The sequence below is a fragment of the Cariama cristata genome, unplaced genomic scaffold (genome assembly GCF_000690535.1).
Source record: "Cariama cristata isolate BGI_N322 unplaced genomic scaffold, ASM69053v1 scaffold19205, whole genome shotgun sequence".
Classification (NCBI taxonomy): domain Eukaryota; kingdom Metazoa; phylum Chordata; class Aves; order Cariamiformes; family Cariamidae; genus Cariama; species Cariama cristata.
The window spans coordinates 60860-85963 of record NW_009616070.1 but is presented as its reverse complement, the minus strand read 5'-3'; the positions used below and the strand labels follow the sequence as shown (position 1 = coordinate 85963).

The 25104-nt window shown below is 42.0% G+C and overlaps 1 protein-coding gene across 1 annotated transcript in view; it reads right to left on the bottom strand.

Annotated features, from left to right (window-relative positions):
* Positions 1-1589: 1589 nt before the first annotated feature.
* The window catches only part of LOC104161571 (polypeptide N-acetylgalactosaminyltransferase 10), a gene marked incomplete at its 5' end in the record, with an annotated part of 42561 nt that continues 19046 nt past the window's right edge, over positions 1590-25104 (bottom strand). The window contains 8 exons of the mRNA XM_009700058.1: positions 1590-1757; positions 2540-2689; positions 4801-4917; positions 5653-5874; positions 7733-7840; positions 16364-16481; positions 17373-17556; positions 19197-19382. Coding sequence (XP_009698360.1) covers positions 1590-1757; positions 2540-2689; positions 4801-4917; positions 5653-5874; positions 7733-7840; positions 16364-16481; positions 17373-17556; positions 19197-19382 — 1253 coding nt within the window. The remainder of the gene's footprint in view (positions 1758-2539; positions 2690-4800; positions 4918-5652; positions 5875-7732; positions 7841-16363; positions 16482-17372; positions 17557-19196; positions 19383-25104) is intronic.

Below are 25104 nucleotides of genomic sequence, written 5' to 3'. Positions count from 1 at the left end.
CTGCATGGGCAGTTGGACAAACTGCAGAGCTGGGCAATTACCGGAAAAGGGCTAGTTTTATTGATTTACGCAGCATCTTTGCAAAAGGTTAACTGCACTGTCGTTCACAGCTTTTACTAGAAAATGCCACTGCTGCCTTCAGTATAAGGCTAAGTCAGCTGAACCAGTAAATCTATTTTTGCAACAACTTCATTTTAAACCAGTGTGGGCTTTTTTTTTTTAAACACTTGCTTCAGATAGACCTGAAACCAATGGTCCTCTATTCATCCTTTCGTGTCAATATATTTTTCCAGCTCCTGGGTTGAGACAATTCTGGTTCAGTGTCTGGCAGATCCTGCAGCCAAACCAGGAGGGTAATACTCTGCACTGCTGACTACACAAGGGAGAGGGTACCAGTGAAACGGGCCCATCAATCTCACATCTCTGCTTAAGCAAACAGATTTCCAGTCACAGTAAACTGTATGGTGCTGTGGATGTTGGGAAAGGAGGAGAGATTAAAAGCACATTCCCACAGACTTAGAACACTACTGACCACAGGATTCATGTCTGCAACAAACTACAGACTGATGAACAAATGGATAAAGACCAATGGCTAATCTCAGCCCTGACTTATTATCCTTATTAATTTTGTAACCCTCCCCAGTAAAAAAATATTATCCTGAATTAATCTGCTCACACCAGCTGTGAATTAAGTTAGCCTTCAAACCTCTAAAGGAAAAATGGAAGTTGCCTTCATGTAGTAGATTTAACTCTGAGAAACCCTAGAGGTGTCTGTGCTAAAAAGATTCAGAGCAAGAGTCAAATTTGGAACTTGATATCCAAAGGCTCTTAGCAAAAATCTTCACCTGCAAGAACTGTGCTTACTTAAAAACCCTTTGCTAATCTTTCACCTTGAAGATTCAACAGTGAGTGACAAACTGACTGCAAAGTGAATGGACCAGAAACCCAGATTCCTCATCACTAGTAACTACAGCGATATTCCCAACACTTGGCTGCACTTCCACTAGAGCTCATTCCTTTATCAGAGCTATGATTTGGAAAGTAATAATACTCAATCTGTTTGAAATATATTTTTGTTTAGGGCAAAAAAAAATTAATTTCATGTTACATTTTGATGAATTTTTTTTTTTAATTGGAAGATTAAATCTTGTGTTTAAGATTTTACTTATATGGACTTTGGAAGATAAAGCACCTACGTGGGAACACTTCAATGGGCGGTATAGCAGCTACAGAAAGTCCTGGAGAGTCTGGGATAACAAAATCATTTAACATCAGACCCAGATGGGAAATAAAACAGTTAAAAAAAAAAAAGCGGTTTGAATCACATTCAGACTCATCTAAAAACAGAGTTTCTGTTCCAGTCTCAGCACAGAAGTGGCTCTGGCAAAGCCTTTAAAATTCCACCATCCTCAGAAGAGAAGGATGCAGCATCTTCACAATAAAGACTGGCCTGCTAGTTAACCTTCTCCTGAGATTCTCCCTTTTACCTTCATTAAGTGTTTTAAAAAAAAGTATTCTTAAAAAAATTTTTTGTAACCCTCCCCAGTAAAAACTATAATTGTAAAATATATATATTTTCTCTCAGTCTTTTAAAGATCAAGATTTCTGTTAAATTTTTCCAAGACGGTTGAGTTTGTATGTTCAAATATCCACTGCTGTGTTGGAGATGAAGGATTGCAGCTATTCATAAAGATCTTTCGGTCACTCTCACTGCAGTCCATACAGCTGCTGCTTACTGGATGGTAGAGGGTCTTGTCCTGGAGAAGAGAAATTTGACGTGAGGTTGCTAAGCAGAGAAGCAAAGCTGTTTTAAAACCAACAGAAAGAAGTCTTAAAAACCAGGGCAAGCTGTTTTGTCACTTCGATGTATTTGAAGAAGTTGTTCCACACTTAACTGCTTGGCAAGCATCAGGGTCCATTCCCACCCCTTGTAACAGTATCTAGCCTGATCCTCATACCTGCACTGAGAAGCTCAAAACCTACCTCTGAAGCCAGTTCTCCAGCCTACAGGCTCACATCCTGCTGCAGTCACTCCACAGCACGGTGCATGCAGATTGCAAGGACTATGACAGCACCTTTAGTCAAGAATTTACTTACCCATTGCCAACAAAAGCATTGCTTAGTAGGAGGATGAATAAATCCTTCTTTACTTTTGGCATATCTTCTAGTACTCAGAATAAAGCAATAAACACAGCACACTACTTCTTTGCAAACAGGTTTTGCAAGGGTGTTGCATCACCTCAGTGCCAGCTGTGGACAGGGACTGCAAGGAGAGTGTCCTGCCTAGCAAGCCCTGGAGAAGCAGTCCTCACCATTTCTAACCAGTGGAAGAGGGGAGTCACCTGTTTCTAATCAAGAGTCATTAATGGCACAATGATAACAGATTGCCCGCAGATTCTCTTATCATAGCTACACGAGCAGAGGAATAAAACACTAGCGGTGACATTTTAAGGAAGCTGAAGTCCCTACAGGCAATTTGACAACTTAAATGAGCGTACGTCCACGTACGCAGCAAGCATGTGCACACACACAGACTCACTTTTCGGTATCTCCAGAGCTGGTTCCCCTTCATGCCATGACAGTCATAGAGGGTCACAGGGCTGCTGTGCGAAATGGCATCAAAACAAAATTTCTTGGTATGCTGAGGATCCCCGGGACGGATGTCTTCTCTCCAGCTGAATGTGAATACCTGCCAGGACAAACAGGACCCTCAGGAGGGCTGCTATCGGGCAAGGTGCTTCCACCAGCAGAACGACATTCCCTTCTTTGCCCACAGGGTGGGGATGGCTTCAGGGAAAGGACAATAGCTTCTAGAGAAAAACTACTTCCACCTCTGGGGACAGCGAGTGCTGACTAGGGGAGTCTGTAACAGCTACCCCACAGACTGCCACACAGCATGCGAAATGAGACTCTGCTGCTGCAAACAGCCATGCTAGTTAGCTCGGGTACTAATAGCTGCCTTGAATGGCTCTGCAATGCAGACATACATCATGGATTAAGTGAGCAGCTGACCAATTACAGCACTTCACAGCTAGCAAAAAAGGCAGAGCGCTACGGGAGCTCTGAATTAACGCTGGCAGTAAACACCCGAGTCTGCACGGGCAGCCTGCAGTCACCTTGAGAAGAGTCTGTCCCACATCTTCTGGGACAAGAGACCAGGAGCCCACAGCTCCCCACTCCACAGCAGTGTTGGAAAGGCAAAGACTAGGGTAATGTTTCCTGGCACTCTCCTCCTACTGACCCTGCAATAATCTCTCAGCACTTTTGGGTGAAATGAAAAGAGGGATACTACAGAAAAGAGAAGAAAGAGTTTTAGCTCTAGTAACTAGGCACAACTTATGTCTGGCAATGCTGTGGCCTTGATGAAAGCTGCCAGATGCCAGCACATGAGGCCTGGAAATCCCTGAGCCACAGGGTCAAACCATGGGCGAAGAGTCAGTGGAAGTAGCACCACATACATGCTCTGCTCCTTGCCCTGCCCCTTTGGCTTTTGCTTTTGGTCATGGCTTCAGAGAGTAGTGGTCTAGCTGTATCTTCAGTCTGATGATCATGGCTTGGCTTATGACATGTTTTAAGCATTGTAGGACTAAATCCTGTAAGATATAAACTTGTTTAAAGGCAGGCACTGGTGTCAAGTTTTTGTTTTCTGCTTTGACAAGAACAGCACTTCTGGCAAGGGTGCAAGCATCCTCTGTGACCAGCGCTAGCCAACGTGGTTCTGCAGGGTTAGTAGCCAGCACACCTCCTTCTCAGTCCCTGAAGGGGAAGGGCTGTTCTGTGGGCTCCTTTTGGAGCCAGGTAGAGGAATGGTCCTCTCTTCAGAGATATCTCATGGGGCAGTTAGAAAGACCAGTAATGAGCAGGACGCTACTATTTGAAGCAGTGTGGCCAAAAACTTCTGCACAAAGAAGCTGCTTTGTTCCTGTCTCTCAAACTTCTCTTGTGAGAGAAATTATCACACCTGTTTAGGGTCAGTGCTACACAGAAGTTCAAAACACACTCCCCTCCTAAACATAAGCCAACACTAATTGTTCAAGGTCCTCCTGATGCAACAGAGGCTTAGTTTTGGACTGTGCCAGAGTAAATTTGGTTTGTTTCTACTTTTCATGCCTCAAAATTCATATGCAACAACCCTTTGTCTCCTACTACTGAAGCCATTCACCTGAAGAGTTATGCATGGCTCTACAACAGAGGCATTGTTTTCTTGATCTTTTCGCATCAGTGTAGACAAACTAATACTTTCCTCCCTCCTGTTACAATAAAGCTGTCGTTTCTGGCACCTTATATGTTGAGAGGGAGAATCTATAGCCTGGCCAGTTTCATCTCTCTCCAGCAATGGTTAGGTGTTTATAATGCATTTGCCTCCTGTCAGAAGGACGATAGTAAGTGGTTATTGAATGCTCCTGCAGGTTCATTAATATGCATGATGCTCCTCCATCACTTCTTTCAGCACAACCTTTGAAGTTAATATTCACTTTGTTACATATTACAGCTGCCTTGTTACTGGTTTATTATTTTGGCATATTGTTTTCTTGCACTTTCTTTTGTTCATTCTTAGAACTTCAAAGCGGAGGTAAAAGCTCTGCACAAAGCCTGCCAGGCTCCAGACCCTACCACAAGCACAAGCCACATCCTGCTACAAGCCCATCAAGTATAATTAGCACATGAACTTTGGTGTGCACAGCACCCTCTGTTCACCTGACAGAGTTCTGCAACGGCCTTCCTTCTCAAACATTCGTTCTTATAACTTCTTTCTCCCCAGATTTATTTAGGGGAGGGATTTATCAGAGGGACTGTTACCTGCACATTATTCCATGCTGCCTCTCCTCTGTCCTTCACACAGTTTTCCAGCCTCAGTGGAGATCCCAGGGCTCCATGCTTAGTATCCACACACAGTCCAGTTCCTATATTGCGTATCTGAAATAGTAAATTAGTCACTAAATCTTCTACTCTTACCAAGTGACAGGAAAGAAGGCTTAAATTGCCTCAAATAGTGGCAGCATTTGTATGAAGACAGTTTTATGATTCCTCACTTAACTATGTATCTGAGTTGGCATATAACAGCTACAAGAAAGCACAGAAACTCAAAATGGGACCCATCACCAGCCGTACAGTAACCTCCAGGGCACAGCAAAACCCATTAGCTACAGGACTGCAGAGCCCACTCTGTTGTTGTGTGTAACAATCCACGACTTCGCTCCTGGGGCGATTATTTACCCAGAACACAGTTGAGTTTCAAAATCAGGGATGGTTTTCCTGGCTTTCAGATAGGAAAGCTAAGGAGCAGAGTAGCTCAACACAGCTGTGTAGCCCTTTGGAAATACAAGATTTCTACTATTGCTCAACTGCTGCCTCTCCCTAGTGGCATATTTTGCCTTCTACTAAATATGCAACATGCAGAACAAGCCAAATCTCTATTCTCTTCGTAGCTGTGCACTAATAGAAATGGTTGCCTAACTGCCTTCTTTGATCAGGCCAATATAGAAGATAGAGGAGTTCTGCTCTTTGAAACATATCAAGCATGATCTTTAAGCACTCACTTGTCGCCTTACTCACAGCAAACCGATAACTGGGGCACATGGGTAAGGCAATTTTAAAAACAAACAAACCGCAGCCTGTTTGCCCACTGCAGATTTCAGAGCACAAACTTGCCTCTCCCCAAGCAGCTGCTGGAGGCTCCACTGGTGGGTAAAACTTTGGCAAGTCCCACGCAACCTCGTTCATGAACCACTTGAAGCTTTTGCAGTTGAGGTTGTTGCGAAGGTCCTTCTGAGCTGCGACGTCCCCTGCAGAAAGATGCCGGTACTCTGGTCTACGCTGGTATATGTACTCTGCATATTCGTCCATCCACACCTCAGCCACCCGCTTCAGGTTCTGTGTGGGTAACAGTCATGTGTGAAAATGAGAGGGAAAAACACCTGAGAACACTCTGCACAAACTACTAACATTAGCATTCAGAACAGCTCTCATATTTTTGCTCAGAAAGGATTTTCATTCAGATCCACTCTTTCTCTTTGGCTTCAGGACGAAGATTATTTTTATTATTCTCTAGTTCCAAGGGACTTTTAGATATTTTCAGTTGAGGTCAAAACAGAGTCCTGGCACTTGGCCATTATATCTAGTTCCTTATGGCTAAGAAAAACAACATTAATCAAAAGTTGTTTCTTTTTCCTTTTTTTCCGTAAAGAAGCCAGTCAGAAAATGATGCTGGTAAATACCACTGGACATTCAAAGGTCCCTGACAAAAAGCTGCTTTCTTAAATCCTTCTTATTGCATCTTTTATATCCATCTAGGAATGGGATTTGCAGTACTCCCTTCTGGAAAGCTTCACTTCACAATATTCTTTCTTACCACTGTTTTTATGTTTTCTTGGGTAAAAAGCTGTTTAAAAGAAACTCTGAGATACTGCAGGAATATGGAACTTTCAGGCAATGGCCCTTCAGAACAGAAGCAAAGGGTTTACTCCCTGGCAGCAGCATATTTCATATATCACTGTAAAGCTTAATTCACCGTGCAATTCCAAGACAGCAATGAACACCACCCTCCCAAGATACCCGCCCTCCTCCTTGTCACAACACACTGAAGAGACCATTGGACCTTGGACTGTTCCCTGGTAACATCAGGTACATTCTTGGTGCCACACAGTAACATGTCATGCGCAGTCATGACTTCAGTGACCCAGCAGCACTGCCCACCTTGCATGAAGGTGGTCAGTCCAGCAGCTGTCATTCACTACCAAAAAAATTAGAACGTTAAGAATGAGCGGCATGCTGACCCTGCCTCAAATGCAGCCTACGCACAAGAGCACGTGTTCATATCAAGGTGACTGTAAGATCTCACATGCCAAGAAGCAGCCTTTCCTACACCTGTCCGCCATCTCCTTCCAGCCCTGTGGGAGTATGCAAGAGCCAAATACTGAATCAAAAGAAATATAGATCCTGCCTGAAGAGATGGCACAGACAGGAGAGCACTCCATCGCTCTGACAGGTCATTGCTGGGCTGAGTAATAAATCCAAATCTATAACTAGGGCTATGCTATTAAACTGGGAAACATTTTAACACTGTGCAAGTCATAAGACTGCAGAACAGCAGGGTACCTTTTTGTGTTTTTTAGTTTTGCAGCCTTCCTGTTCCTATGATTTTTTTCTCCCACCAGAGGGCAATGCAATCCCTTCTCATTTTGGAAATTAACAGGAGAAACCTAGCGCACGATAGGCAAAAGCTCTGTCCTCTTTGGGTTACACTAGATTAAGAAATAAGATGGCACAGAACATTCCATTGTGGAAAATTACAGCTTGCCCATTCAGTGGTCTGTGATGCTTGAAGCCGAGAGGTCTTTCAATCACCAAAACACAATCACCACACTGAAGCCTCCTGCTCTTGGAGAGCACAGCTATAAAATGACTGAAATATCACACAAATAAAGTCATATCTTGTTTTTATTGGTGATTCCACATCCAGCGCCTGATCGCAAAGTCCCTTCCCAACACCTAGCAATGGCTGATGTCTGGAGCATGTCAGCTGTCTGCACATGAGTCTGCAGCTCCCCTAGGCTCTCTTCCCGTTGTGCTACACATCCACCACTGCAAAACTGCTCAATTTGATCACTGTACAAGTGCAATTTATGGACTACAAAGCTTGCATTTGCCTCCCATTGTGGGCTGAGAGAAGACAACAGCAAGGTCACATTGCAGTCAGACATCTGTCATGGGGAATGCCATTGCCACTTACTCTTGCCAGGCTGACTCCTGTTGGAACCTTGTATGGAACGTATTTTCTGTAGATATGACCAACTCTAGAGCAAGGGATGTCCTCCATGCGACCCCCACACATCCATACCTGTGGAACAGCAGAGATACAGATTTACTCCTTGTTATATGGAAGAAAATGAAGAAGAAGAAAAAAAAACCCAGACTTTCAAATCATGAAAAAGCTTAACCCAGATTTTTTACTTTAAAGTATACTCTCTCCCAAATACCCTCCCCTCCTTGCCTTAGTCTCAAATCCTATAACTACCTGCATAGAGCCATGCGGCAAGCCTTGATTTAGCACAACTGCCATCAAGTCCAATGGCTAAACAGTTCAATTTTGCATTCTTTAGAAAAAATTACAGTAAAAAATCCAAGCACCTGGAGAACAGCACACAGCACACTTTAAATTGATATGTGCTATTCCAGTAATAGTAACCACAACAGTTAAACTGGACTGCCATATAAGACCTGGGTGTAGGCTGCGTAATGTTGCTGTAAAAGGGAGGCCATCTCTGTAGTACAGGTCATGTGTTATGCAAAACACTCCAGGGATTTCATGAGCCTGTTCAAGTGCCAGAAACCAGAAGAAACTGCTACTTTTTCCTGTGGTTATCACTGCTTTCATATGGTTTCATTGCTGACATGCAATCATTGCTTTTGCAGCCTTACAATTAAGTGGAAATCCATGCCTGGTGAAAACATAATTAGCTTTAAAAAAAAAGCTCTCAGAAAGTCCCTGGAACACAATGCTAGTTGAAGATGACTACCTTGATGCTCGGTTATTGTCTAGATTAGGCCCAGAAGTTTCTTTCCTCATATGGGAAGATTTCACTCTGTGCCAACAATCTGCAACAACTTTCTTCTATTCCTTATTTATGGCATGGTTGTAATCATTTTCTCCAAGTGAAATCAAAGGAGATGTTTTCTGAACCAGCCAATCTACTTCATTAGATTTAAGAAATATATTCATATATGCTTCCCAGAGATACCTAATCAATACTTAAAGTATCTGTCAGTACGTAAAACAAATGACTGTGAATTCTTGAAGCAGACACTGTCTTGCCCTTCATTTTGTCCCCAGATCTTATGTTAATGCCCCGAGGGCAGCAGTATTTAAGAAGGTCCGCAGGTGCTGCAGGCTGATGCAGCGTTCTCTGTTCACTGTGGCTAATTTGAGCCACCGCAGTTCACTGTACAATGAGCTTAGTCAACAGCTTCACACATAGCAGGCAATTCCATTAATATTCTATAGTGACAATATTAAATACTTAGCTTGGAAGAGAAATATTTGGCCAAGGCTGCTGCATAATTATTAGCTCTGACACTAAAGTCCTCTGGAGTTTCAGCTCTGTCTACTGGCCCTAATAATTACAGTCATTTGCTGACTGCATATAATTTAATGGAGGTTGGTTGCTCTCAGTTAGAGGAATATTTTTCACAGGCAACTTCTAAAGTTCAAGGTACTTAATTACATGTCGTTACGGTGAGAGAGACAAGAAGAAAGTTGACAAACACTCCTTCTACAGCATTTCATTCCTTTTGTCCCTGCTGTGTCTTCAGAGGCTGGTACAGAAGAGATGAAGATGAAAAAAGAAACTAGCATTGAGCTTCTGTGGTTTCTAGTGGAATTAGAAATGCTTCTATAGCTGCTGTGCTTTTTGCTGCAGAGGCCACAGTGTGATTTCTCTGCTAGGAAATTAACAGGTAAACTAAGAAAACAAGAATTTGGGGATATTTTGTGTTTCTATGACAGAAATGGTTTGTGCAAGGCTGCAAGAGCTTCAATAGATCTGTGAACTACAAAAAAACTGCAGGAACAGCTGAAAAAGCCTAGAGCTTAGTTGCACAGACACACACACACACTCCTCAACAACCTGTATTCTTACCCTGTGCACTGCACCCTGCATCAAGAAAGTCTGTCAGTTCACAAGCAGCTGCATTTTAATGTAACACAAACCTGAATGAAAATACCAGCTTTTTATCCTTGCTGCCTGCCTGCAGGATGCCTCACCTGGTCCTGATCTCTAAGGAAAGGCTTTCAGTTAGGCCACTGTGAATACACATCTCCTCTAAAAACACAACTTCCCTAAGTAAGGTGAGAAACAGACTCCTGCAGTCAATACACAGCTAGAGAGGAGAGCACTGTCCTTGCACTGCAGATCTTGTGCAGCAGTAATACAGACAGCACTTCTCTACTGAGTGGCACATTGGAGAGGCAGGGGGTATGGGAAGCTAGACAGAAGTGATGATATGTTGGGCTGAGAGCTCCAAGCTAGTACAAAACTCCAGGCACAGAAGACGACATTACATAAACACACATAATATGATAACAAAAGCTGCTTAACTGAGTTGCTGAACAAGTACAATCTAAGATCAGTTTCACATGCTCTTTTCCTAATCATGCTTTAAAATATTTATTCCCAAATGATGCTGTAATTACCAGTGCTGCATGGAGGCAACGGAAAGCTTCCTAATTCCTGCTAGCAGCGCTCAGTGACCCTTTGACGGTACTTTGCCAACTCAGTGCCTTTTTAACATTGTCTCATGCTGCAAGTGACAGTATGGCACTTGCAGTACAAATCTAATTTTAAAAGCATGCTTTCCATTCATTCATTGCTGCTTTGATTTATTTTATTAGTGAGCTTCTTTGTGTGGTGACAGAACTCATTACAACCTCCATAAAGACAATTACCAGTCCTTATCTATAAAACTGGCAGAAGGGGGGGAGGGCAACAGTGTGACATGCATTTGTAAAACACAGCTAACAAAAGCATTAGAAAGCTAGAATTAAAGGTCAGGGGAATCACATCCAAGGGTCTATCAAGGAATAACTGTAAGTGAAGCAAACCCAAACTAGCTGCATACTAGCTGAGAGAATGCTTCTGCTCAGTTAGCAGTGTTTGGTTGTTTTTAAACAAGGGTACAGGCATGACACACCAGAACTTAGTGCTAAAAATACAGCACTGTTCTGTGGGGCAGCACCTTGTGCCTTCAAGGTAACACTGACTGTCACTTACTGTGATCTCTTCAGGCCAGCAGAGCTAGTTTCTTCTTGTTGTTGCTGTTTTACATAAGGGTGAGATGGTGCCTCATCTCCCCGGCTGACATGACAGTAAACGTCAGAGCCTGAACTTGACGCATTTAATTTCAATCAGCTATTTACTAGAACACCGTAAGAACAAGAATTAAAGCTGGTCAGGCAGGCAGTGCTTTATACAATTATCTAATCAGATCTCATTAGGAGAGAACAGGAAATTTCTCTTCCTCCTCAGTCACAATTTTACCAATCTACATTTTGAGCTAGGATTCTAGCAGCTGACAGATCTGCTAGAATTAAGAGAAAACCTGGTTACAACTGAGGTCAATGGGCATACAACAGATTTTTCTAAGGCTGCAATCTCATCCTAATAATAAAACCATATACAAGAGAAGTAAAATAACACCACCAGTGATATTGCTTTCCTCTTCTCAGTGGCATGGAGAGCTGTAACTCCATATTCATAAAGTGACTCAAGAGCCTTTGACTCTGCTAGTGTGCTATGAAAGCACAAGATAATATGCCACCTATTCTCTAGATGGGAATGTTATGCTGATCCAATTCCCTTTCTGCTATTTCAGAAAACAGTGTCAGGTAAGATAGCTAAACCTCTCCTCTCAAACACAAAATACAATACCACAGTTGGTGTGTGAACACAAATTATCTGGGTATACAAGGTTTATAGTTTCCAAAGCCTGCACCATGATGAGCCAATGCTTCCCAAGAGACAGAAAAAACCACAAAGGAAAGAGTCAAGTCTTGAAAAAAAAGCTGCTCCTGCAAGCTACAACAGAAATAAAGACCATGGGATGGGTCAGCGGAGAGAAGCTGGCTGGTTGTCTGAGCACACACTAAAGGTGGGAAGAAAAGGACACAGTGGATAAGGGGGTTCTTTGCGTAACAAGGTAGGCGAGAGGATGAAAGCAAGGGCAACCAATGATTCAGGAAAATCGAAATCCTCTGTACTGTAAGCAGCAGCTGGTGTTGCAGCTGGGACTTAGTGCTCTATAAAAGATTAAAGCAGCTCAAAAGGCACTGGGATCTATGTGTTTGCACAACGCCTTCTCTCCCACAACATACACCCGCACGGCCCCTCCTTGCCGTCTGGAGCATTTTAGAGTAATGATAGCACTTTCCAATAAACACATTTCAGAGAGTGGAGGGGTCCACTTTCCTGTTGCTGCTTGGTGGGAGTCTACTCTGGAACCTGAACCAAGCACATAGGGTGAACAGAGGCCAAAAATTCAAGTCAATGATCTGAAACTGATCTCTGTATCACCAGATAGGAAGGGAGAAAGAAGCCACCCTGTACTGCAGCTGAGAGCCTTAGAATTAAGTAGCATGTGCTGGCTTAAAAAAACCCAAACAACCACCCACAAAAATAGCAGCAGAATGCCTGGCCTGTTTCATTGTGGGTAAACGTGAGCTGCTGGAAAGTGGTGTGAGTATGTGCCTGGAAGAAGCAGTGGAGGCTCACAATTAGCACTAACTTCAGCAATACAACTAGAAATGATCCCTTGGCAGCTGGACCCTAACTACGCACCTGCCAGGAGGCCAGTGGCAAAATGTGAATCAGAAATGTGCTGCTGACATGAGGCAAAGGAGATGCATGCATTAAATATGCAAACAGAAGCTATGGAGCACCTGGATTTGTCAGAAAACATGCAACATTTTATGTTATGGAAATCAGGAGGAGCAAGCCATGTTGATGCTTTGGGAAAAGGATCTGGAAAAATGGAATGATCTACAAGCACCAGAATAAGTGCAGTGAACATTTCCTATTGCTGAAGCAAGGGGTGAAGACCATGGGTACTTCCCATCTCTCTTGCCTCCCCCTTAATTGTTCTTTTAATGGTGACTGTCAATATGGCTTGTTTGCACCAAGCCCTTTGAATTTTATGAAGGCTTTACAGTCTCTAAATTACAAGACAAATATTTCTAAAACTGAAACGGTCTATCACCTAGTGAGAGACATTCCGGATTCTCATTCTTTGCTCTTGAAGTACAATGTACAATTAAAGGATTGAGAACCATACCACTCAAGATCTGAGGAACAAAGTACATCTATATTCATGACTATACAAGTCAGAGACATCACTTTTTCCTCTTCTGTTTCCCCATGCCCAAAAAATCAGGGAGTATATATTTATGGAAGAGAGGCGTGAAGCAGTTTAGTGAAGATTACGTAAGCCAAACAGAATAGAAGCCACAAAAATACTGAAAAAGAGACAACATGATCGCAAATAAAACTGAGCGTAGATAAGTGCTGTACAAAGTGGCATTTGCAGAAAGGAATAGCTTAAATGCTTCATATATACTGCTCCAAATTAAATACATTAATCTCAAAGAAAATGAAGTGGTTACGTAGGCAGCAGAATGTAGATATTGTTGAGTATTCAGGAGCATTCAGAAAACCAGAGCTATTAAGTTGTGTTTAGAAGACGAAAGCCACATTGTCACTTTGGGTAACATACTCAATTTTGTTAACATCACCACAGAAAGATACAAAAGACCAGAAAAAACTGTAAGAGAGGAGAGGTATGGAAGTTCACTCCCAAAAAGCAACACAAAAAAACCCCTCAATGAAGTCCACTGAACAGAGAAACTATGGCCGTAGAGTCAGGGGCAGCAGAAAGGGAAGGTAACAAGTGCCACCCAGAAATAGCTGTACATGCTTGTTTACCCTTTCTCCAAAATACAAGAATGTACTCAAAGGTCAGCACCTGGTCATCCACTGAGATGGAGGACAATGGTTCTTACACCACGCAGATTTGCAGAGCAGTTTGCCTGGAGCATTCTGCAAGCAGGGTTCATGAAAAAATGAGGCTCGTTTGAACAAATGCAATGCCTGCAACTAAAATTCAAACTGCAATCTTCCTGTTGCATCTGATGATGACCTGAAATAGGAAGAATCCTGAGCTGTGGAAGTACTGGGTTATAGGCACTGAGGTATTCTGGATATATACTGGCCAAGAGAAGGAAGAAGTGTGTGTTTTCTGCTTGAATGTGGAATGGACAGATCAACTCCTTCATTTCTGATTGAGAAATTTGTGTTTTAAGGGATTGCAAAGACCCAGGAAACTACAAACCAGCAGTTAGGGTTAGAAAATTTGTTTCTAATTTAAAGTTCACCTAAATTTTTTTGTCCATACAAGAAGCAAGACTTCTATTAATAGAATTTGATCCAGCTTCCAGCTAAATGTTTTCTGAGGTGCTAAACACTGATGCTTTCTCTGTTGGCTCTCCTTCAGCCTGAAAGGTTCTTCTCAGAAGGAAGCAAAGCCAGATGACAGAAATACATATGATCTCAAAACAGAAAAGCAAGAGGCTCCTAAATAAACTTATTTCCAGTCTCTCAGCAACAGAGTCCTGGATTTTAAAATAAAGGCAAAAAACTGTAAAGTACAGTCCATACATGGCCAAAAAAGAATATGCTTAAGGGTGGAGGGGGGAAATCTACTCCTGGTGAGGCTTGAGAAAGCCAGATCTAATGTAATGGATCAAAGACCAGCAGTACAAAAGAATACCTGCACCCACAACTCCCAGGCGCAGGAATGGATTCTTTGTTAAAGTTGGGCTGTAAATTTGGCACACTTAGAATCTGAATTCCCATTAGATAATAAATAATGTGAAAGCAGGTACCCCACATCTAAACCCAGAGCTTTAAATTATTTGACAGTACTCCTTTAACTACAAAATCTCAGTCTGCTTCTAAAGGTAAAAACATAGCTCCAAGCTTGCCAGGAAATGTCATAGCTTCATAAATTCTATGAACAAACCTTCTATTCTTGCAATTCCAGCAGAATTATTAAATCTATCAGCCACAGATGAATGTATCAATTTATCTTAATTTCTGAAAATACACTGAGCCTCTTTCAGTTAAAACTTCATTTTTCTGTTGCACAATGAAAGAAAAAAGGGGGTCTTTGCAGAGATTAATTAAGGCAAATTTATCCCTCCATAAATTACCATCTCTGGACTGAAATAAAACACAGTGTGTTTCAGAGAGGATAAGCAAACACATGAATGAAGTAGTCTTATTTCCTGCAGATCAAGCAGTGCGACTGTCTGCTGTGGTATTAGAGACAAAGAGCTTGCCCAGTCACTGTCATCACTCTTGGAAACCAGCATTTTCAAAAAGGGCCAAGGAAGAGAGGCTGAATACTGCCACTGACCCTCCCGCAGAGAATGACATTGTTACACAATTTCATTACAGGCAACACAAAGAATAAATGGCTTTAACAGTAATGACATCTCCAAAGAGGATGCCCCCCGCCCTTCCCTTCCTGCTACCATTACAGAGGACAAGGGACCTCCAATGTGACTTTATTACTTAGGCTTTTTTGTGAGCAAACAATGGAAGAAAAGACGTTGTCTTGAAAACGTCTTTTCTTCCATTGTTTGCTGTACAGTAGTACATGGTGTGTATGTATGGTAGTATGGCTTGCTGTATATAGTTTGATATGCCTTTGAATTGCATAGAGGCACTGAGATTTAGGAATCGATTTTGTAAGAGATCAGCCATGACTTGTTTGTCAGGGCAGAAATGAGGAATTTTAGCTGCTGAAGCTAAACTGTGCACTGTGTTGGCATTGCTACCATCTTCTAGCCCTGTGCTGAGGTCAACTAGCTTAGTTCAGTGGCATTCAGACACCTACAAATTATATATTCAACCTCTGAAAGAGAAACCACACGGTGGCCCAAATGGAGTTTAATGTAGAAATTTTTACTCAACTCATTCCAGGTTATGGAAAGGATTCCCAGGACTGAAGAAAAAACTAGTTGCCTTCGACTAGTTGCCTATCGACTGCAAACAGTGGTCTGGGCCATTCCAGTGGGTTTCCTAGAATGGGTTTCAGGGTGCCATATTCCAAGATAACACAGGTACCAGCAGCCTTTGTGGGTCACGGTGACTTACTATTAGTATGTATTTCTGGTCAGCTGGCTATCTTTTATTTTAAAGCCTTCAACTGAACAGCTCAGTCAATCAGTAAGTAACAGAATTGTCCCCAAGCCAGGCAGATAATGATCTGAAGTCATTGCCAGCACCACCGTTATTATTCCAATTGTTGACGATTTCTTACAGGGTAATTAATAGTCTCAGTTCCTTGCAGCCAGGAGTCAGATGGATTGCCTACAGACAGTAAGTTACTCTCAGCTCTGGGAACTCAAGCTCAGGACTGAGGTACTCAACTGGGCAAACACTGAGCTGCCTGAATCCTCCTCCTCCTCTCAAGAAGGAGGGTATTTCATCATCTTGCCAGGGTGAGTACTAAGCAGCCTAATAGTCAGAGAGCTCCACACAAGCTGACTTACCCTTGCTGGGAAGAGAGCATGCATCTGAAGCTCTGACCACAGAACAGGGGACACCCCAGCTAATCATGCTGCAAAACTGACCCTCACAAATGACTGGTCACATCATTGCTGTTTCTTCTGTGTACTATCTTAGGACTCCCAGCTCTTTCACCTTTAGCCACAGGCAAAAGCAAGGACAAGATAGATTGTTCACATTCTGCGCCTCAGAACAATTCTTACTTTTCAAAACAAAAGTAATTTCCAGAGAACATAGCTCACCTTAAAGGATATTTCATATTGCTCTCCTCCCCATATCTCCAGACCTGCATCATACCCTCCCAGCTCCCAGAACCACTTTCTATCGACTGCAAACAGTCCTCCAGCCATTACAGGAGACCTTAAGGAAAAACCAAACTCCATATTACAAACACATTCAAAGATACAGATCTCTAGCTAAACATTAAAAAAAACAAAGCAAGATTTGACAAATACTCTTTTCGCCACCCAGTGTTCCTGGTGCCTTTACAGCCCTGTCGCAGCACCAAACAGTTGTTTTTGCATTGTCTAATAATTCCCCACTTGCAAATGAGGAGGACCAGACTAGGCTCCCTTCAGAACCAGTCAATGCCTCTCCTCCAAACAGGCAAAAGAGTTCACCATTAACTGACAGGACATAACCTCTCCCAGAGGGACCCATATGTTGCACATGTGGTGCTCTGTCTAAGTAGTATGATCAAGTCATTGAGCTTGACCTCAAAGTGTTTTGCTAGGGTTTTTTTTGAACACTGAAGTATAAAGGACAGCAGAACTGTCTCAAGGTTGGCAAGCACAGCAACAGCAGAACATAACTTGATCACAGATTTACTTCTGCAATGCACTGCAATCATCAAAATTGCTGTAATTATTCTGCTAGGTTTTCTTCTTCCCCCACCTGGGAATGACATATAAGCTGCCATTGGTTTGTTGTTTTTGGCAGAGCATCAGGGATACTAAGTTATGTTTGAAAGATCTCAGTAATAAATGACCACATTAAATGTTACACATTACAGTTTTAAATGAAACATTAACTTCTGCAGGAATTAAGGTGGCAAAAAATAGCAATGAAAAGGAGAGTGTTCACAGCTACTACACAATGCATTTCTTTTAAACCAACAAAGCAAACAGCTGCCAAAAAGCAAGTAGCTTAACACCAGCTTCTGACTTTTACTACACTGAGGCGTAAACCAGCCCTGTAATAGGGTGTTATTTTGTTAGCCAGCTCTTAGCATGCTGCAGTTCAGTAACTTACTCAAAGGGATCACTGGGATCAAGTTTCTGTAACTCAGGAGGAATAGGGATCCTCTTGTAATACATCTCCCAGTCAAATGCACCTCGCATCGCGTCTCCAGCCTGAGTCTCATATCCAAAGTGGTCATGATCAATAACATCAATCATAGGGCAAACGATAGTCTTGCGGTTTCGGGCAATGCGATCTGAAGATTGAGAAATATGTTAGAAAACCTGCACCAGTTAGTTCCTTTGGCCATGAAATTAAAAAAAAAGGGCACCAAAATATGAAGTTGTCCAAGAATGGCATAGCTTTCTTCCCGTTTGTTCTCTTTTGGGCATGATGCTTCAATTTATATCAATTTATCTGGTATTTCTAGCAATAATTGAGATATTCAAGCTAGAACTATTGAGATAAAAACACAAGACATTCATGTGACAGTGATCATCACCCAGAAGCAGAACAGGAAGACACAGCCATACTACCACAGGTACCTAAACCACGAGGCTAAAAACAAACGGTCTTGTACTTAGTGAACAGTCCTCATTTTAACAAGTGACCGGGATGTGAACCCTTCCTTCACCGATTCAAAGCCAGGGCAATAACCCATTGTACCACCTAGCTTTAATTGCTACGCCAGAATCTGGCAGGAAGCGATTCAGACTAATGGCATAACTACTCTCAGCAGGCTCAAGAAATGCAAGTGTACCCCCTCCCTTCAACATTTTCTTCCAACCAAGTAATACAACACAGGATTAATTCCTGCATAAACATCTGGAACTTCTTAAATACTTCATTACTGAGACAGTCTCTTGTTAGAAGTTAACTTTCAGAGCAGAGGTGACAAATGACGTTTCAGCTTCCAATGCACGTCTAACAGAAATCCTTTCTATGCTTTAAAATTAAAGCATAATCTACATGTTCTCATTTAAATGGCATTTGAGCTAATTCTGTCCTCCCTCCCTGGGGCTCATGAAGCTGCAAATGTTTTACATTATCGCCAGATAGTAGTGAAAGCAACAGTATCCGACGATCCTGCTGATAAATCTGACTCGTTTTCCTTAAACCTCCACTTGACTATTGTTCCCACAGTTTATTTGTCAAAGTCACACCTCAGAGAGAGCTTTGACAGGTCACTTGCAGTAGGGTTGTATGGGAGTTTGGTATTGGCCAGAGACATACAAGTACCAGAAACAGAAGGCACTGTCCTTTCAATTAGTCATCCTTGAGAAGAACTGACATTGTAGAACTGATGCCTCCTTAAAGATGAAGCACTGCCTTGGAAAAGACTGCATATGTTCTACAAATACATACCAGCAGCTGTCATTCACAAGAAGTAGTTTCCACAGGCTTGCAGACTATGAAGTTAAATATAGTCATATAGGAGAAAAAAACCCCACAAACTAAAAGCTACTTAAAAACTGTATGTAAAGATCTTTTCTGTATCATAAAGCCATTCCTCTCTGCAAACTGCTGAATTACGATACAATAGTTTACTCTTCTAGCAACCTGTAAATTATTTAAGATTTCATTTAATGAGGCAATAGAAGAATATGATCTCTGCTCTTTAATTAAGCAAAGCATATGGTAGGGTTATTGTACAGTGCAGGACTCTAGAACAGAAAAAAATTCTTGTGTTAAAGGCTACAAGTCGCCAACAATTCACCTGAGTCTTGTGATTTTTTTGTTTGTTTGTTTTCCCTTTTAAGACATTTCATCTTCCTTTTGTCCACTTAGAGCATGAGGGGAAAGCAGCAGGTGGAAATAAAACAAATTCAACACCAACATCTGTTGCCAGCTCTTTAGTAGTTCAGTCTTGAGCCACGTACAGCACCACACACTTACCTAACAGAGGTGGCAGCCAGTTCACGTTGGCCTCGCAATGGGAATCCAAGAAGGTGATGACATCCCCTATTGCCACAGAGGCCCCCAGCATTCGAGTTCTTATCAGCCCTTCTCTCTTTTTGGTTCGGAGGATTCTTACATTTGGGAACTGGGCCATGTAATCTTCCAGGCGTTTCTTCAGGTGTTCTGTACGAAAATGAGAAATTTTAACACTGTAACAACTAATTTCTTAAAAAGGCAGTTCCTTCTTTACCAGAAGGAGGTGTCTTTGGAAGTACAGCCCAAACAGTTAACAAATGCAGTAACAGGAAAAAGGAAGTAAGAATAATTTCTTTTAAATCCAAGGTTTAAACATAACTGCTTAACCAAGACTTATAAAGACGTTCCAAAACCTTGGAAGCAATTAAAAAAAAAAAAAAGGAACTAAGAGAAGATGGAGGAGTGCAGAATGAGAAAGAAAGCAGCAGAGGAAGAGGAAAAGGAACAAAAAGCCAGCTGGCAGACCTCTGGGAGAACTTTTATCAGAGCAGAGTTTCTCAGACACTTTTGTGGAAAACCAGTGTAGCTTAGAAGAGACACAGGATAATTTACTTTCAGAAGTAAACTGTGTTCAGTGCATTTAAGTTGCATCTGGTCTCTTCAAAACACACAACATGACGATCCGCTCATACATAAATAAAAAAACAGCAAAAATCCTCATCAGACATCCATCTAAGCCAGCAAGGCAGGCATAGCCACTGTATATGTTTGAATGGCTACATTAAATGCTTATCAGAGGAGATAATTGCATTTAAATATGGAAATATTTACACTACTGAATATGGACTGCAGCCACATCTGAATGAGCACAACACTTGTAGTCACCATGATTAACAAGAATTCAAACAGGAGAGCTGCAGAAAAAGATTACTGGGTGATCAAAACAATGGACAGCTTGTTTAGAAGTGGAAACAAAAAGCTTGGTCTACAATAAAGAGTGAGTGGCACACAGCTGTCTTTACATCAAAGAGTGAAGCACCAAACAAAAACCTAAATATAGGCTAAGAGCTGATGCTGGCCTAATCTTTAGGCATCTGAAGTTTTGACTTACTGGACAGCAACCCCATTCACAGTGTGCCAAGGACTGTTAATTAATGCACCATACTATCCACTGCCATCAGCAACTGATCAAGGAAAAAAGCCTTGCTAGGCAAAAGTTAGTTTGTCAAATCTAAGCAATTAACTAATCTTAAAATCTCACACAACAAAACTTGAACAGAGGCAATCATTCAAATACAAATAACCTTGCAGGTTTATTTGCCTTGGCTATAGGGAATACATCCGCTCCATTCTGTATAGCAGAGTCTTCCTTGGCTTCCAAAGCAGGCATGAAAGGCAGGGGCTAAAGAGGCAGACAGTGGGAAAGCTTTCCCAAACAAGGCACTGGGGAATCCGGGTATTGGAATAGCTCTCTAAAAAGAACAAAGGGGCAATTAAACTTAACTGAGCTATGAGCTCTCCCACATGGTGCTGACCCAGCAACTGTGCTCCAGGGTTTTAGCTACTGGAGGAAAAAGATGGGCAAAATCCCTATGACTAACACACGGTCTGCACCTTCTCTTTGAAGCAGCCATCACCTGTCTTCCTTCAAAGATCACCCAGATCAAGTTCTTTGCTTTTGAGGTATTCCTAGCAAGCTCTTTGCCCTTTTCAAAGCTTTATTTAACATTCCCCAGGATTTTTTTTGCTCACAAATGCATTTAAGTGTTTTGCCTGACAAATCTAATTGTCCCACAATATCTACATAGGTTTCCCTGCTCAATAGAGCCCTTAGTACTTCTTGCTGTCTAGCATGATTTTCTCTCATCCTTTTCAAGTTTCTTCTGAATAGATCCTCTCAAGCAACCAGAAATTTTGTGCACTCAATTACAGATTTTTCAAATAAGGGCCTTCCATAGAGACCAGATATATTATTAGTGCAGCTGCCTGCCTTCTGAGGCAGAGGGTAGACTTAAAAAGCCAAAAAAAAAAAAAGCTACCACCACTGTTTCACATCACAGCTCATCCCTTGCCATTGTTACTTTATCACAAAAGATTAGTTAATCAGAAAAGAGAACAAACAATCCTCACTTCAAGCATAAATCAGCTAAGCCCAAGCCAGGAGGTATACCTTAGTTAATTTACCCAAGACAAGATAAACATGAGAGTGGCTGCCGGTGCTTATTATAATACAGGAGGTAACCATCACACAGAAGCTCTGGATCTGATTCCCCTAACAGTAGCCACAGATACTGCAGCACTTGCAAGATCAGACCCCACAATATTTACATTATCTAAACCAGACCTACAAAGCACTGGAAAGTCTTAAAAAAGCCAAAGCGCCAAAACAATGGAAAACATATATAGACTTTCTGCAACTCTTTATTTTGATAGAAACAAGAAAATGAGACTGTGAAAGATCCCAGAGGTTTGTCTTCCACCTGTATGCTGGTCATTTTACGTTTTGGCATCTGAACTGTCCTTGTTGTGCAATTTCATCTGCGGGGACATCTGAAGGCAGCCTAACTGATTCCTCCAGGGGTACAAGCATGGCACAGTTGAGTCTGCTACCAAGAAGCATAAGCATGTTTTTTGATCTGGTCTCACACGGGAATACACACCAGCAAGTGAACAAAAAGTTACTGGACTTGCCCATATTTGTAGTGATGATGGCTGCTCTGCTGCAGACTAAAGGCAGACAGGTTGATTTATATCTATTAATGAACAAGCAGTTAAGGACTGAGAGATTTCCTGATTTTTATAGTGAAACAGGAGAAAAGGAGGCATAGGAGCCACAGAGTTTTCTCAGGCAAGTACTCTGCAAAGAGACAGCAGGAAGTCTCATCCACTGACTTCCCATTCCATTCCCAAATGCTGGGTTTGGTTCTTTAGCAGTTCTTTACTATGTTTCCATTGTAAAATAATACCAAAGCATTTCATGTTTGCAGTGAGTATCTTGCACTATGCTGCATTAGTAAGAAATGTCGCACACATTAGGAATCTTATGTCTCTGATGGCTGGAAGAAGCAAAGAAAAGCTACGGGTACTCCATCAGCATCCATGTATTCTCACTGATGCAAGGGGGACACGTACCAAGTGCTGTCCTTGCAGCCAGGAGGGATGATGCTCAGACAAGCTGCTCCCAACTGCTGCAAAAAAAATCCATGTTTGATCACTGCATTTTATAAGGTTAAGGCTAATGTATCATGAACTGCAAGTAAACAGACTTTATTGTATCTACTTTCCCTTACTAAAAGGTGACAGACTTCCAAGCAACATCACAAACGATGTACAAAACACAATAAAACCTACTTTTCAAAGACAAGGTTTTCTTGTTTCCTTATCCCTGTGCTATTCCTGCCACTCAGCCTGGCTTCTATACATCCAGACAGAAAATAGTTATTTCATTCTATTACAGATATTGCCACAATTGAGTCAATTTTTGCTTTTAAAAGAAAATCTCAAAAAAACAAACAAGTGGCATTAACTGCTACAAAATTTTATGAGGCTTTAAAAAATATATTATGGAATCTTGTCACACTGAGTAATTTTTATTACGAGGGCAATTTTCTTTAATGAAAGTTGTTAGGTGAACTGGATGGATTCCAACGGCTGTGCCTACGCTGGGCAAAGTAATACAGCCCAAACATATCAATGAGAGCAAGATTATCTGCAGATTAAAAACTAGGCTGGTAGCTCGCTAACAGACTTTGCAATAAACTTGATATACAGTGTATACATTAACAGTACCAGTCAAGAACTACTGCTTGCTTTACTTTGAGCTGTAAATAAAGCTGTGCAAAGATAGCGGAGAAGCTTCAACAGCAGGCCTGCTTAAAGTCCCAAAGCTTTCTAAAATAAGACTTGTTTTCCCCTAGATCAAACTCCTGTGGTGGTCTTACTGCACTTCTTCCTTCTAGCCTTGCCATCCAAGCAGAGCTGCCCTCAGGTGCCATTAGTCTGGTGACCACTTGTAGCATAGCAAGGACTTTGTAAGACAGGAATTTCTTACGTCTGGTTGAGTTTTCATTCCAGCCACTGCATACCTGCCAATTGAACAGTCACCTGAGAAATATTATGACTTCAAAACCAAGCACATACAGAAGGTAGATGAGGACAGAAGAGCCCAAGAGCCTGCCCCCCCCAGCTTAAAGAGGCAAATGCATGAGAAATAAGGCAACTTAGACACTGATCTGCAGGACTGGAACCGCTTAAACAGTGCTGCAGTTGCAGGGTCCGTGGGACTCAACTGTTCAAGTCAAAGCAGAAGTTAACTCAATGCAACCCCTGACAGCAAACCACGCAGCCTGTCTCCACTCAGCAGTGTCTGGATCCTCGCAGTCTCTTTTATATCCCATTGTTCAGCCTCATTTTCACAGAGGCTTGTGCAAAATCACCAGTAGGTTTATAGCCTATTTTGAATTGATTTGGTTCCAACCAAAGTTATTTTCCCACAGAAATCAGCAGAAGAGATCCAGCAATTCTCAAGTTTTAACAACTTGCCTGCATGCTTGGAGTTCAACAGCATTTGCCTCAAGAGCTGCTCTGCAGTACAAAGGAACCTCATTCCCTTGAGCTGACGCAGCTCAGTTCTGCAGACAGCAGCAGGCCACTGTAGCCACAGCTCACAGATGAAGCCTGGCCTGTTTTGTGCCCTTTTCCATCCCCCAAATCACACACTGAGACCTGAAGCACCTGCTTAGAGATAAGAGGTAACTGCATATGGGGTGGTGACCTTCCCCATAGACACTTACAAAACCCACTATGTGCAACTAATGCACACCTCCGTCACTAAGCAAATGTGCTAGGCTGTTTTGCAGTAGGTTGGCAGAGTTAAAAAGTAGTTGCATCAGGCCTGTCGAGTTATTGAGAGTTTGTTTTGTTTTTAAGCAGGAGATGCTGCTTGAAAGACCTGGAGCTGATGACTCAGGTCATTCTCTTCTGAGACACAAAGATGGGTGCTGCTTTGAGGAAATCATTGGGCTCTTTTACAGCAGACTCATGGTCTGGTGGCACTTTGGGATTCTCCAGAGCTTATATGCTTAAAACCACCTCCACTTCTGACTGCAGTAAATCTTGGGTAACTGCAACTGAGAGATGCTCAACACATATATGCTTCCTGCACTTCAAAGGATTCAAGTTGAATGCTTTGAACGTGGCCATTGCTCAGGCTTTTGAGATGTCAAGGTTGTTATTTGATCCCAGGTTGAAAAGATAGCAGATTTTTTTAGTCCCATCCCATGAAAACTTTATTTTCACAGATGTTTGAACTCACAGGAGCTGCAAGAAAACCTTTACTTTCACTCAGGAAAACTGTTCTCTGCAGAGGAGGATGGGGTAAGGCTTTTAGGACTCAAAACAATTTGTTTGGCAATAACATGGCTGGCATATTGTCTTTTTATATATGTCCCTGTAACATGTCTGCAGTATTTGGCAAAAAAGGGAGTACCAACATTTGTCATAGAAAACAAACAAACAAAACCCAAACCCAACTCATTTTAAGTACTAGTCAGGACTTGAAACTATGACGCAGATTTATGCCCAGAGAAAGAATTATGAGGGAAACATTTCCCCTGTCCTACTAGTGCAACATTTCATAGTTCATATGTTACTTTAGACCCTATCAGCTTTGGTTTCTGAATTTTACACTGTACAGCACATCTGCAACTCTAATGCCCTTGCTCGTATGAGTACTATCAACCCAATCCAGAATGAGCAGCACTGCAGAAATCAGAAACATTTCCAGACACCTTCCCGCATTACTCAGATGCCACTGGTGAAACCAAAGTTCCCTCTGCCTCCTGCTGAGGTGCTTTGCTTCAGTTTACACTAAGAGGGTTGAAGATATTATGAAGATGGGAGAACCATTGCACTCTGGGAATTCAGGGAA